Source organism: Glycine soja, chromosome 16, assembly GCF_004193775.1.
Source record: "Glycine soja cultivar W05 chromosome 16, ASM419377v2, whole genome shotgun sequence".
NCBI classification, from domain to species: Eukaryota; Viridiplantae; Streptophyta; class Magnoliopsida; order Fabales; family Fabaceae; genus Glycine; species Glycine soja.
Genome location: NC_041017.1, coordinates 36,040,179 through 36,055,393, shown reverse-complemented (window position 1 = coordinate 36,055,393; position 15,215 = coordinate 36,040,179). Strand labels below are relative to the sequence as shown.

Here is a 15,215-nt window from a genome sequence, read left to right as displayed (position 1 = left end):
TCCTAGGGGAGTTGCTAGGTGCACCCAGCAATATTGCTGGTGCACCCAGCAATTTATTGAAAGGTCAATTTTGCCCTTCATTTAAAAACATAAAAAACTTTATCCCTCTTTCGGAAGCATTCTGTCTTCTCTCTTCCGCGAAAAAGCTTTTCTCCTCTCTTCTCTCTTCCGCGAAAAAGCATTCTGTCTTCTTCTCTTCTTCTCCGCGAGGCTTCTCCGGCTTCATCTTCTCCGCGAGGCTTGTCTTCCATTTGCATTCGAGGTAGGTGGCCTTCTTCTTAGCTTTCCTTTTGTTTTGCACTGTATGTGTAGCATTTAGGGTAGGTTAGTTGAACCTTAGGGTAGATGAACCTTAGGGTAGATGAACCTTAGGGTAAAGGACGCCGGAAAAAATGGCGGAAGCTTGGTGACGGTGAGCCTTCCGGAAGACCCGTTAGGGGTTCTTCCGGAACTTCCGGAAGAAGATCTTCCGGAAGAGTTCCGGAAGAAGGGTTCTTCCGTAGGTAATGAAACGACTTCCGGAAGAACAGATCTTCCGGAAAACTCTCGGAACACCTCTTCCGGAATGTTTCCGGAAGATGTACTTGTTCCGGAAACATTCCGGAAGAGGGTTCTTCCGGAAGTCGTTTCAGTGGTTCCGGAAGCACTTTCCGGAAGAGCCTTCTTCCGGAATTGTTCCGGAAGAAGTACTTCTTCCGGAAGTAGTTTTTAAATTTTTTTTTTAAAAAAAAATATTTTTTTTGTTAATTGTTTTTGTTAATTGTTTTAGTTTATTTTTTATATCATTTTAGTTGACTAATTTTCTAATTATTTAATTTAAAATTACTTATGTATTATTTTATAAATGAAGTAGTTTATTTGTATAAATAAAGTTGTGTATGTTTGGAAATATTTTTTTCCTATTATTGTTTTATTTGTATATATAATTTTAGTTGTGTATGTTTACTAATTATATATTTTGAAAGTAGTTGTTTTTTTTTTGTCTATAAATAATTTTTTTTATTTTATTATCAATAAAGTTGTTTATTTGATTATAAATGAAGTTGTTTAATTTTTTTTTTAAAATTAAGTTGTGGATGTTTAGTAATGAATTATTTTTATATTAGTTGTATTTTTTTTTATAAATGAAGTTGTTTATTTTTTTTAAAAAAATTAACTTGTGGATGTTTACTAAGTAATTTAGTTGTGTTTTTTTTAGAAATGAAGTTTCTTATTTTTTTTTAAATTAAGAGTTGGATGTTTACTAATTAATTTTTTTTTACATTAGTTTTTTTTTTATAAATGAAGTTTGTTTAATTTTTTTTTAAATTAAGTTGTGGATGTTTAGTAATGAATTATTTTTATATTAGTTGTGTTTTTTTTATAAATAATTGAAGTTGTTTATTTTTTTTTAAAAAAAATTAAGGTGTGGATGTTTACTAAGTAATTTAGTTGTGTTTTTTTTTTAGAAATGAAGTTTCTTATTTTTTTTTTAAATTAAGAGTTGGATGTTTACTAATTAATTTTTTTTACATTAGTTGTGTTTTTTTTTTATAAATGAAGTTTGTTTAATTTTTTTTTAAAATTAAGTTGTGGATGTTTAGTAATGAATTATTTTTATATTAGTTGATTTTTTATAAAGAAAATTGTGTATATTTTGACCGAAAAAAATACGTGTTCGACATGATTTACAGATCATGGCCAGAACACGAGGTTTAGGTCGTGCCATAGGTAGATTTGTAGGCAGAGATAGAGCTGCTGACGAGGATGCTGGCGATGTTCCCGAGAGGCGTAGGCCTACTGCCTCAGCCCGTAGGCTACGCGTTCATCAGATGACTACGGAGGGACGTGATATGGCTGAGGACGTCGCTGACATGACTGATGATGTCCCTGAGCAGCCTACGGAGGCACCTGAGATGCGTGCGGACGCACAGGGTGCTGATAGTGATGAGGGGTCAGATGGTGATGATGCTGCAGAGGGATTCCCTGGTGGTCCACGTGACCCGTCAGTGCTCACATCATTTGCCGAGCATGTTGCACATGCCGTGTGGAGTGGACAGATATTTTAATTTGTTAATTATTTGTCATTGTTTATTTATTTGTTTATGATTAATTTTTTTTTAATAATTGTATAATTTGTACTTCAAATCAGGAACGTCCTGATTTGAAGTTAGTGTCACATGGGAGGAAGCTGACACTGATTGGGAGGCCAGTGCCTGAGATTGAAGGCCTGGTGGCTGCCACAGGATTAAGTCCACTGATAGATTGTTCAGTTATTACTGGCGATCCTGGACTTATATCCGCATTTGTGGAGAGGTGGCACAGTGAGACTAGCACCTTCCACCTTCCAGTAGGAGAGCTGACGATCACATTGGATGATGTGTCGTCCATTCTACATTTGCCCATCACTGGTGCCTTGCACAGTTTCCACGCTCTTTCTACGGAGGAGGCCAGATTCTTGCTCACGGAGTTGCTGGAAGTGTCTGCGGAGGAGGCCAGAGCCGAGACAGCACTCACACGTGGAGCATATGTACGATTAGGATGGGTTCGTGACATTTATGAGACCAGATGTCAGGCCCGACGGTGGATTGTCGCAGCTCGCGCTTATTTGCTGCACCTTGTCGGTTGCACTCTTTTTGCTAATAAGAGTGCAACATACGTGCATGTGGTCCACCTTGACGCTTTTCGGGACCTCGCTCATAGTGGTGGTTACGCTTGGGGGGTTGCCGCGCTGGTTCATATGTACGACCAGTTAGATGAGGCTTGTAGGACCACCACCCGACAGCTTGCGGGGTACTTGACGCTATTTCAGGTAAATTTTGTGTTTATTAATATGTTAGGTTCGATTATGATTTAAACATGTTTTTATGTTATGTTAACCTCAATTATTGTGTAGTGCTGGATCTATGAGCACTTCCCTAGTGTGCATCAGTGCGTGACTGACGACACATACCAGGAGACGTCCCCACGTGCTTCCCGGTGGTTGACGTCGAAGGCGCACATGAAGGGCATCACAGGAGCACCCTACAGGGCACGTTGTGATGGTTTGACCGTCACAGATGTGTCCTGGTTGCCGTACACGGAGCATCGGGGTGTTAGGGCGTTTCAGGAGATTTCATCGTTCCAGGGTCAGCTCAGATGGGGTCCTATGATCGTCGCAGTTCGACCGGAGAGGGTGGTACGCCAGTTCGGTTACATCCAGAGCATCCCTCCGCCGCCTGTTAGTACACGATTGTCACAGGAGCAGATAGATGACAGGTGGATGGAGTTTGCGGATCACTTACTACCTGCGGGTCAGCCTTGTTTAGTGCCTGGGCAGGTATCTGCGGATTACATTGAGTGGTTTTTCCGCATATCTCACCCTTTCATGACACCGACCCAGGCAGCTGACCAGCAGAGGGATGCACCAGCTGCAGACCCTGAGGACTACATACAGCCGCCCAGCCCCCAGGTTCCAGTGGCATTTGACCCCCCTCCATATGTGGTAAGATTATTTGCGCGTTTAATGTTTTATGAGTTGTTGTTTATTTTGAATTTCATAATAAATGTTTTTACTGACTTTGACAGGATGATTACGAGGGATATGAGGCGATTGCACAGAGGTTGGAGCGTGTGCTCAACCTTAGGATAGTCACTGCAGGCACAGAGTTATATGACATTATGCAGGACTGCCTGACGATCGCGAGAGGGGGACCCAGTGCTGATGGGACGGTCAGGGCTCGTCAGAGACGCCGCACGGACCATTGATCATTGTATTTATATTGTTGTGTTGTAGTTGACATGAATATTTGTAATTATTACAGTTTTTGTTTAATATAGTTGGCGTGTTTTGCACAGTTTATTATTTTATAATATAGTTTGTTATTCCGATTGTTTGTGGTCCTTAAGCGAAGTTTACGGTTGTTTTAAATTTATTTTTAAAAAAAGGGAACCTAGAATCATGAGTTTTGTTTGTAAGAATTACATAAAAAATAAAAGTTTTTAAAATAATTAATAAATCAGGAAATAGTCCCGTTCCCCAGTTCTCATGTTTGGACGTCAAAGAATCCAAAAAAAATAGTCCCGTTCCCCAGTTCCGTCAACTAACACGTCAAAACAAAGCCTCAAAATCCAAAAAAATAGGAAATGAACCCTTTTTCCATGTTCAAGTACCCATGTTTGGGATTTTTTTGCGTGGGTGTGCCTGTGCCCTGAGACAATGGAGGGCGGCCATTTCTCATGTTTGGACGTCAAAGAATCCAAAAAAAATAGTCCCGTTCCCCAGTTCCGTCAACTAACACGTCAAAACAAAGCCTCAAAATCCAAAAAAATAGGAAATGAACCCTTTTTCCATGTTCAAGTACCCATGTTTGGGATTTTTTTGCGTGGGTGTGCCTGTGCCCTGAGACAATGGAGGGCGGCCATTTCTCATGTTTGGACGTCAAAGAATCCAAAAAAAATAGTCCCGTTCCCCAGTTCCGTCAACTAACACGTCAAAACAAAGTCTCAAAATCCAAAAAACTACGAAATGAACCCTTTTAACAATTAAATTTTTGGACCACTGAAACAACGCATTCAACTTTATTATGGGAATTAAACACGCCGTAAACATATAAAGGTTACATCAACAAAAAAACAAAAAATTAAACATGACATTCAGTTGTTTAGCGACGTCCCACTGACCTCGTCTTCAACATATTTAGTAAAGACAGCTAAAATTTCTATTGGTCCATATTTTTTCCAGTAGTTAGATTGTACTAACACCTTCAGCAGTTCTTCGTTGGTGATCAGCTCATTTATTTCATATTTTATAACCGTATCTGAATACTCAAACCGAGCTGGTTGGCGGAAAAACAATCGTCTTACCGTTTGTGATTCGTGAATTCCAAGAGGGGGGATCCCTTTAGGTGCAACTTGCTTGATTAAATTCTTCAGTTCATCGATGGTACATGTTGAAGGAATTTGAAATTTCTTAGGATTTTTTCCTGTGAACGCGCAACCAACAAATTTGTTCTGCGGTGGCATGTTCCATTTGCCGTTGTAATACAGGATCGCGTCATGAATACGAGGCATAGTGCGTTCAAGTAAGTTTATTATTCCATCTGGTGTTCTTCCAACGGTGCATAATAACTCAATCGGACCAACACAAGAAAATTGATCATTACACATTAACATTGTGTTGACATCGTCATCATTTATCAATTTGATACACTCAAAGCGAATTTGGTTACCTGTATCGGTGAATGGCTTCCGGTAGTGAATTTCATCCAAAAATTGTTTGTCGGATAGCTGAAGGGTATTGTGTATTCTGGTTTTTAGGCTTGCAAAATCACACCTATTTGGTACTCGAATGGGCATCGGAGTTGAAGTTTGGAAGTAAACCTCAGTATCATTGTGAATAATCGATCCATTTGGATAAATGAAAGCCAACCTTGAGTTGACAATCGTCTGACTGCTAGTTTCTCCTAGAAATGCCATAGTTTGTGTATCAGTTGGGAGATTATTTGAAAGCAAGATAATGTGTGATTTAGTAGCCTAGTCTGCCATATATATAGATGGTTGTGACCGAGCCTTTGTTTAACTTTGTTTACAAAAAAATAGACACGCGTAAATGTGTAGTCAAGTCAGCCAATGTGTTGTCGCTAATGTGTAGTCAAGTCAACCAATGTGTTGTCACGCTCAAACTGTAACACGCATGCATGTCATTATGTGTTGTCAATTATGACAATGATGAATACAAATATATCGCATAATATTAATTGGTTAGTGACGGGTTACAACGAATTATATCGCATAATGAATACAAATAAATAAACAATGATGTATGCTGTACGCGTAAATGATTTTAGTCTTCATTTAGGTCTACATAGTGTGTTTTGAATGACATCAAGCTTGTGTATTCCTGCATTCTACTAATATATGAAATTGCCCATTGCTTTGCCTGAGAATAACAATTGGTTGACCACAACAGCGCTGGGGGCGGCAACGGACAATGGTCTTTCAAATAAACCTGTTGTACATGAACAAACACTATATCATGCGCTGACCGTGCCAAACGAACAAGCGAAGTCATTGCATAATTGTTACACTAACTATATTCAATGTACCTGAACAAAATGATTTCCAAACACGTGACCGACACATATGATGCGGTGGCCAGAAGAGTCAGGTGGTGGTTGACTTCTAAGAGGGAAAAATGTCATGCTTTGTTGTTGGGACAACGATACAAGGATTACGTTATACCGTGAAGCAATCACATATCCCATGTCTGTTATATCCATCCACTTGTCCACACTAACCTGAATGAACCAAACATACACATGTAAGTAATTTAAACATTGTTATTAAAAAAAATTAACCTAAAAACATACCTTTGAAAATCCATCAACAAGTAGGGACAACTTTAATTGTTCAAATCTCTCTGTGCCACCGAAGAGGTTCATGTACTCATGCGACCACCTGCCAAGTTCTTTAAGCAATTCATTACGCACTAACGGCCACGAATCTTCCCCCATACCTAATAAAGCGCCAATGGACCGATATCCACAGTTACCGTCCGCTTTCACATCCACAACGTCACGAATGAAACCTTGAAAGAATGACGCAAATTGATCCAACATCGGGATGATCCTTGTTGGCTGACGCGGTTGAGAACATGATGCACTTCGTTTCACTGGAGAGTTGCTGCTTTGAACAGAATGAAAAGCATCAACATACTCCCAGTAAGACGGATCACGCTTTGTGGATGTTTGACTTCTTTTCATCGGTTTCTTCGGTGCACCTTTAGTGTTCACCTTTGATGGAGGAGGGCACATAGAGTTATGATCAGGGTATGCGATTTCTCGAAGTTTACTCTTCAGATTTACTTTGCCAGCCACATCAAGTTCATCAAACCTTTTAGATATGACCTCTATTTCTTCCTTGATGGTGACTTCCGTCTCACATAACCCTTGGTCTGAAAAGCAAAGTCTCCTCCAAAAAAGATGGACTGACTCCAATGGGATGCTGCTAGCAGTATACCTAGAAAGCTCACATGCACAAGGAAGCCCGTGCGTGCTTCTCATCACACAACCACAAGAAGAGAGATTGTTGCCGAGATAACGTAGACGGTCAATCTCAGAAGCAATCTGATTTAAAGCATCCCTCGAAACCATCCCAAGAAGCCTCTTGTATAAGGTTTTTTTATATACATGGCCAACCACATGCGTACTGGTTTCAAAGGATGCTTTAATTTCGACGTGTTGCAGCGTGATCATGTTGTTCATGGCATCCCAAACACTACATAGGTCTCCAACGCTATTTTGTAGTACTCTTTTGAGAGCCCAATGAGCTGATTCAACCCTACATTTAAAATACACAACAAACATGAAAATATACAACAATTAAATACCATTTAATATTAATCGTTACTAACAAATAAAATCAGTTGTTAATACCTGTTTGTTGTTGTGTTGCCTAGGTGCATGACCTTATTCGTCCATGCTGTAATAAATTTTTCCTTGTGGGGGATAATCCATGTGTCGTTAACATAGTCAACGAACATCGGCCAAGGCGAACAAGCAACTTGAAACTTCTGATATGACTCATGGAACTCGTATTCGGACGGACAATCAACCAAAGTACCCCAGTTATCCATTACATAGTCCCACGCATTTTTTTCCCCGATTAAAGATTTGCACTTCGCCTTCACATTCTTATCGATATGAAACCTGCACAACAAATTAGTAGACTCGGGAAACACAGTTTTCACTGCATTCATCAGTGCTAGGTCTCTGTCAGTGACAATAACAAGAGGGAGGCGATCGTGTCTTAAAAATAGGCCTCGAAATCGTTCCAAAGCCCATACAATATTATTAACACGCTCAGCCTCCAGATATGCAAACCCAGCAGAGAATGTCATCGCCGTTGGTGTCACTCCAACAAAGTCAAGTAGTGGGAGTCTGTACCTGTTTGTTTTGTAGGTACTGTCTATAAAAAACACTAGATGACATGCATTGCATAACTTTACTGCATCTGGGTGACACCAAAACAGATCACGCACCACAACTTCATCCTTCAATCTATGCCAATGAATGTATTGATCACGTTCGAGAAGCTTCATCAGATGCTGCATTTCGGTATCAGCTCCTCTTATTGAAGAACGATATGCACTTCTTGCATTGTAAATTTGCTTTATCGTGGTGTAACTGTCGGCATTGTGTTCCTTCAACGTTAGCAAGATGTTTTTCGGTTTCACCATCGACTTTGTCATATCAGCAATAATTTTCTTTTCTTCCTTAGTCAATCGCCCGGCGTATGGATGTCCAACTAAGGACTTCGCCAATTCATGATTATGAATCCCACAGATCAATTTCACCATCCAACCTTCCCCTCCACGCACTGGTTTCCCACGAAGCCTGAAGGGACAACCACATTTCCTACTCCCGGTGTCTTTTCTAACGAATTCTTTATTTCTACACTTGTACGTACCACTCCTTTCACACCCAATTAACACAAATGAACTTCTTCCTCTGCTACCGGTCTCTGTGTCAGATCTCATAATCACTGCAACAAATCCATTTTCATGGGCAACTGTTCGAGCCCATTGCAAAACATCATCTCGAGTAGCGAATACCTACAACGCAACCCTAACACATTAATTTTCGTACAAACCATCAATTCAACCAATGACTCAAATTATCTATGATTACCTGAGATGTATTAAAAGCATTTGAACAATCGACATGTCGTTCATTCACTCCACATTCTTCTTGATTATCATAATCATAATCCATATGAACTTCTTGTGACATCGCAAAGTCATACCTCCATTGATCTTCGTCCATCTTAAGGACATATGCATCATACACAAGTACATTCAAATTATCATATAACCACATCCAAAAATTTACTACACCTTAAATAACAAACATATTAATAGGACATATGCATCGTATATTACTATATTAAAATTATCACTATATTCTAAATTTATAACTATATTATTTACTTAAACTAAACTTATCACTATAATAAACAACTAATAAAACATTTTTGTACCATTATACATTTAAGTTACCTAAATCATTTAATATTATACCATTATACCTAATTAAATCAATAATCCACAACATATATAAACCAGAAATAAAAAAAAATTATAAAACAGAAATATATATATATATATATATATATACCATTATAAAACAAAAAAAATTATAATCCACAATATATATCATTATACCTAATTAAACCAATAATTCATTATTAACTAACAGAAATATATATAAAACAGAAATTAAAAAATTATAAAACAGAAATTAAAATAAATTAGTAATAATTTAACATTCCGGAAGAAGGTCTTCCGGAAGTTACGAAGGCCAATTCCGGAAGAAGTGCTTCCGGAAACTACTTCCGGAAGACCTTCTTCCGGAATTGGGCTTCTTAACTTCCGGAAGAAGGTCTTCCGGAAGTTACGAAGCCCAATTCCGGAAGAAGTGCTTCCGGAAGTAGTTTCCGGAAGAACTTCTTCCGCAATTGGCCTTCACCACTTCCGGATGAAGGTCTTCCGGAAGTTACGAAGGCCAATTCCGAAAGAAGTGCTTCCGAAAACTACTTCCGGAAGCACTTCTTCCGGAATTGGGCTTCGTAACTTCCGGAAGACCTTCTTCCGGAAGTTAAGAAGCCCAATTCCGGAAGAAGGTCTTCCGGAAATAGTTTCCGGAAGCACTTCTTCCGGAATTGGCCTTCGTAACTTCCGGAAGACCTTCATCCGGAAGTGGTCATTCCGGACCTTCCTCCTTCTGTGCCTAAAATTTCTTCCGGATACATTTTTTACTGTTTTTCTTCTCTAAAAGCTAACCGGAAAACGAAATAAACGCGTACCTCCGACAAAATAGGAACAACAGCCACTAATAAAACTTCAAATACGGAACACGGGACCACCAAATCTTCAAATACTTCACTTCACGGGACCACCAACAGACTGCTGAAGGGACCACCACCGAAACAACAGCAAACGGAAGAAGAAACAAAGCAAACGGAAGAAGCAACAAAGCAAACGGAAGAAGAAACAAAGCAAACGGAAGAAGAAAGAAAGAAAGTGCAGTAAAACACAACCTGAAGACGTTAATTTAAAGAAATTTACACAAGGGCAAAATCGTCATTACATACGCATTAAAAAAAAAAACTAACTTCCGGAAGAAGCTTCTTCCGGAAGACAATGGAATTCTTCCGGAAGAAGCTTCTTCCGGAAACATTCCGGATGACGTTCTTCCGGAAATTGTCTGTGAGTATTTCCGGAAGACACAAATTATTCTTCCGGAAGAAGGTTCTTCCGGAAACTTTCCGGAAAAATTATTTCCAGAAACTTTCCGGAAGAACCTTCTTCCGGAAGAATAATTGCTGAAGGGCAGTTTCGCCACTTCACTGTTTGCTGGGTGCCCCAGCAATAATGCTGGGTGCACGTAGCAACTCCCCCCTCCTAGTCATAGCCATCTGAATTGGATCGACCCCACCCCAAGGTTTGTGTTGCATCACTTACATGCATTCACCCACCACAGTTGTTGTTATAGTTTTCTCGTGATTTTTGTATTGGAAAATACTATGGACAAATATAATTGATACAGTCATAATTAATTATTGTCATGTTGCAATTACAAAGACTCCTCAAAGAAAATGTTTAGTAAATCATGATCAAGTAGAAATTGCAATGGCAAACAGTTTTTTAAAATCTTATTAGTCAGTTGTATAAACCCAAATTTAGTTATATCCAGGTATGTAATATTTGCCATTTTAGTGCTCTGTTTGGAAATTTGCGTGTCGAATTGTTTTTTTTATACGTACCTACACAACACTCTTTAGCCAAATACCACTGTTCATGGAGGAATCTGTCCTGAAAGGAGTATAGAACCAGAAACAATATGCGTGGTGGTATCTATCATTCTGAAAAAGAGAAAAAGTGGGATACGTACAATAGTAGGACTGTGACACTACTAGAAAAATCTATGCACCTTTCATGTCCCTAAATTTATGAACAAAAGATTCAGGTGTCGTTTATTGAATTTGTTTTATATGGAGTGTAAAGTCATCATATCCAATACTAATAAGTGTATGTTTATATAATTCTTTTTAAAATAATTACTCTTCTTTATTTTCATCTATTAAAAATGTTATCACATTAATTTTTAAAATAAGCTAAATGAAGCATGTTTCATAAGAAATTAACTTTTACTGTAATTGTTACATTTTTTAGTGACAAAGGGAGATGGGTGAAGACGGTGAAGGAAAAAAAAATGAAGATAATGTCTATGTTGTTCAAATAACAGTATTAATTGTATTAAAATAGTTAATATTAAAAAATAAATTAGTAAATATAACAACAAATTGTTGTGTTGGTGCTATTTATTGTGCATCAAAATATGTAAAAATAATAATTAACTTGTAATTTGTATAGTTGGTATGGGTTGTTTTATCTATCCTGGATTTTGTTGTATCACACATATAATCATTTATATATATATGGGCTACTATTGTCACTACCAAAAATGCTATTGAGACTACCAAAGCATTTGAAATTACTTGGTTATCCTTAGTTCCATTTCCCCACACCTCCTATCGTTCCCCTCTTTACGTTCAGCTACTCTCCCTCTTTACATCCAAAAACAGAATTTAAATAAGGCTCTCAAATTTGAAAAAAAAAAAGAAGATAGCAATGACTACAAATTGATCAACCTGCCAATACAATGATAAAACTTCGGAGTATTCTAAGCAACACTAAACAGTGATACTACCTGAGCGAAAAGATTGAAGTTTGAACCACACATGATCAAGGAAATGAAAATAGGCATACCGCCATGATCTACAAATCAGCAAAGGAGCAATCACTATCCAGAATCCCACAATAAATCCAATTGTCATACTGACAAAAAACCAATTCACTCCATGCCCATCACTTCCTTCATAACTATGGGTTTTCCCATTGGAGCTGCAGTTTATGGGCAGTGGTGGACCACATAGATTGTTGCCGATGAAGCTGGAGGCATAAAAGGTTTGCAATTGAGTTCCTGTTGGAATATTTCCCTTCAATTGATTATAAGACAAGTCTAGCATGCTCAGAAAGCTCAAATTTGCAATGCTTGGAGGGATTTCACCAGAAAGTTGATTCCTCGAAAAATCAATGGACTGTAATGATCTCATATTACCTATATCTTGTGGAATATGACCAATCAATTGGTTGTGGGACAAGTTTAAAAAATTCAATCCATTTAGATATGTGATTTCTCTTGGTATTTCCCCTAATAACTTGTTACTTGACAGATCAATGCTTGTTACCAAACCCAGAAAGTTTCTGTACTCATCTCCTCTTCCTTTCAGCCATAGTAGCACACTAACTATACTAACTCCGGAAGAGTAATCTGGACTCCAAGGAGCTACAGAATAGATACGAGGATCTGTACTTTGGTTCATTAGTGTCATGGCACTCAAGTTACTGAAACAGCTCGGTATATTGCCAGACAGATTGTTTCGTGCAAGGTCTAAAACCTGAAGATGACTCATCTGGCATATTTCATTTGGAATGTGGCCGGCAAAATTGTTTGATCGAAGGCGAAGGATTTTCACATTTAAGAGGTTTTCTCCAACCCATGTTGGAATAGTTCCTGAAAGATTATTTTCCCCAAGGTCCAAGGATATCAATTGGTTATTCTTCTTCAAACTGGTTGGAAATATTCCTGAGAGTGTGTTGTTACGAATTTGTAAAGACTGCAGGTCCAAGGAACCCATGGATTGGGGTAAGTTCCCAACAAAATGGTTGCTTTGTAAATTTACATCCACAAGAGATGTCCAATTCATCCAGCAATCAGGTATCTCTCCTGACAAATTATTTGATGCAAGATTCAGAAATTCTAATTGCATTGGCTCGTCCTGATCGTTACATAAAAAGTCATTCATGGATTCAGAGAATGAATTGCTTGAAAGATCTAACTGAGACACATCACTTGAAAGATAGGGTAATTTACCAAACAAGTGATTTGAGCTTAGATCAATAGTTGGGACAGATATTGGATTCTTTAATGTAGTCCCAATCTCACCATGGATATGATTACGAGAGAGGTTTAAATACAAAACCTGAGAAAGTGCTTCCCACATCTGTGTGGGAATAGAATCGAAAATCCCCGTGTTAGATAGTCCAACATAATGAAGTTGGTTTTGTGACTGAATCCACAATGGAAAGCTGGGACCTAACTGCCATGATGTCACTTCCAAATAGGTAAGTTGAAAATTAGGAATCCAATTGGGACCCACTTTTAAAGTGAAATTGTTCCCCGATGCGACAAACTCCGTCAAGCTTGTAAGATTTGCAAGATCATCTTCCTTGACAACTCCGTGAAAAAGATTGCCGTCAATATGAAGAGATAACAATTTAGAGAGTGATCGAAGACTTTCAAATGGATTTCCACTGAATTTATTCATAGAGAGATCGAGATATCTTAATGATGAAAGTTTTCCAAATGATCTAGGAAGAGCACCACCAATTGAGTTGTTGGAAAAAAGTAACGTGTCAATATTTTTAAATGCCCCAATATGATCTGTCAGATTGCCTGAAAGTCGTGAACTCTGAACTGCAAGTGTTGTGAGTCCATGGGAAATACAAGGAGCAAGAATTTCTAAAAGTTCATTAACCTGTTGGTTGAGTTTGAGATATGATAAATCTATCACCCTTAAGTTGCAGAGATTACCCAAAGAAGTTGGAATGTTTCCTTCAAGTTGACTATATGACAAATGAAGTTCAACAAGAGAAGTCAAATTACCCAAAGAAGTTGGAATGTTTCCTTCAAGTTGATTACCTGATAAATCAAGTTCAACAAGAGAAGTCAAATTACCCAAAGAAGTTGGAATGTTTCCTTCAAGTTGATTACCTGATAAATCAAGTTCAACAAGAGAAGTCAAATTACCCAAAGAAGTTGGAATGTTTCCTTCAAGTTGATTACCTGATAAATCAAGTTCAACAAGAGAAGTCAAATTTCCCAAGGCATCAGAAATAGTCCCATGCAAGTTGCTGGAACTTAGGTCCAAAGACTTGAGACGATGAAGACCGTATAAGCAATCAGGTATAGAAGATGAGAATGAATTTTCATACAAGTCAAGATTTTGAAGAAGTGTGAGGTTTCGGATACCACCAGGAATCGGACCTTGGATGCCATTATCCAGTAATTGAAGAGAAACAAGTTTCTTCAATTTGAATATCCACTTGGGGACAAAAGAAATGGCAGGGGAATAACTAGTAACGGAAAGATGGAGAGTTTGCAGAGATGAGAAGTTGAGCAAGGATGGTTCATTGTAGTGAGGGAGTAAGCATCCTGACAAATATAGGTGGGTCAAAGAAGGAAGAGATTGGAGAGTGTGTAGCCAATGAAATGCTTTGGATAGGTTTGCATAACTCAAATGAAGATATTCAAGCTTCCACATACTTGATACCCATTCTACATTTTCAGCTAACAGATCATATCTACCTCCAAGGCCAAGATAGACCAAATTGGAGAGATTCCCAATCTGAGATGGAATCTTCCCCATGAATCCAGAAGAGAGGTCGAGGTGAGTCAAGGAGGTCATTGCACAAAGGAAAGAAGGAATTGCCATACCTTCAAAATAATTGGCGCTCAAGTCAAGATATCGAAGCTTAGAGAGATTCCCGATCTGAGAGGGTACTGTTCCGTTGGCAAAAACAGAACTCAGGTCAAGATACACCAAATTTGAGAGATTCCCAATCTGAGGAGGAATCTTCCCACGGAATCCAGTAAGAGAGAGGTTGAGGTGAGTCAAGGAAGTCATTGTCCCAAGGAAAGAAGGAATTGACATACCTGCTCCAAGAAATCTATTGCCGCTCAAGTCCAAGTAATTCAAATGCTTTAAATCAGCCAAACAAGGACTTATCTCTCTACCAAAGCTCCATCTCCTATAAGCTTCCTCATCGAATGTACGGTGGAATCCATCATCATAGTAGTAAAGATAGAAAGCAGAAGGTGAAGTGTTGAGGTGAAGCTGAAGAAGATGGGAAGTAAGGTTGTGGCAGAGGACTCCATACCAGTGGCAACAGTTGGTATTATTATGATTCCAAGACCAAAGCCTATTTGAAGGATCATTCAGATTATTCTTAAACTTCAAAAGTGTCTCACGCTCACTTGGGATGCACACACTCTCTCTGCAAGGTAAGCTACATAACCAAAGGTGGAGAAAGACAAGAATATAAATGGAGGAGGAATTCATGATCATGCAAG

General features: G+C 38.5%; 2 protein-coding genes across 2 annotated transcripts in view; one reads left to right on the top strand and one right to left on the bottom strand.

Moving 5' to 3' along the window:
* LOC114390768 (protein YLS3-like) overlaps positions 1 to 15,215 on the top strand; it is a 66,942-nt gene that overhangs the window by 33,802 nt on the left and 17,925 nt on the right. The gene's annotated exons all lie outside the window — the stretch shown is intronic.
* On the bottom strand, positions 11,632 to 14,719 carry LOC114390765 (receptor-like protein EIX1). The gene is made up of 2 exons (XM_028351643.1): positions 14,698 to 14,719; positions 11,632 to 14,641 (listed from the first exon to the last, which is right to left on the bottom strand). The coding sequence occupies exon 2, from the start codon at positions 14,575 to 14,577 to the stop codon at positions 11,713 to 11,715; it is 2,865 nt and encodes a 954-aa protein (XP_028207444.1). The 5' UTR covers positions 14,578 to 14,641; positions 14,698 to 14,719; the 3' UTR covers positions 11,632 to 11,712.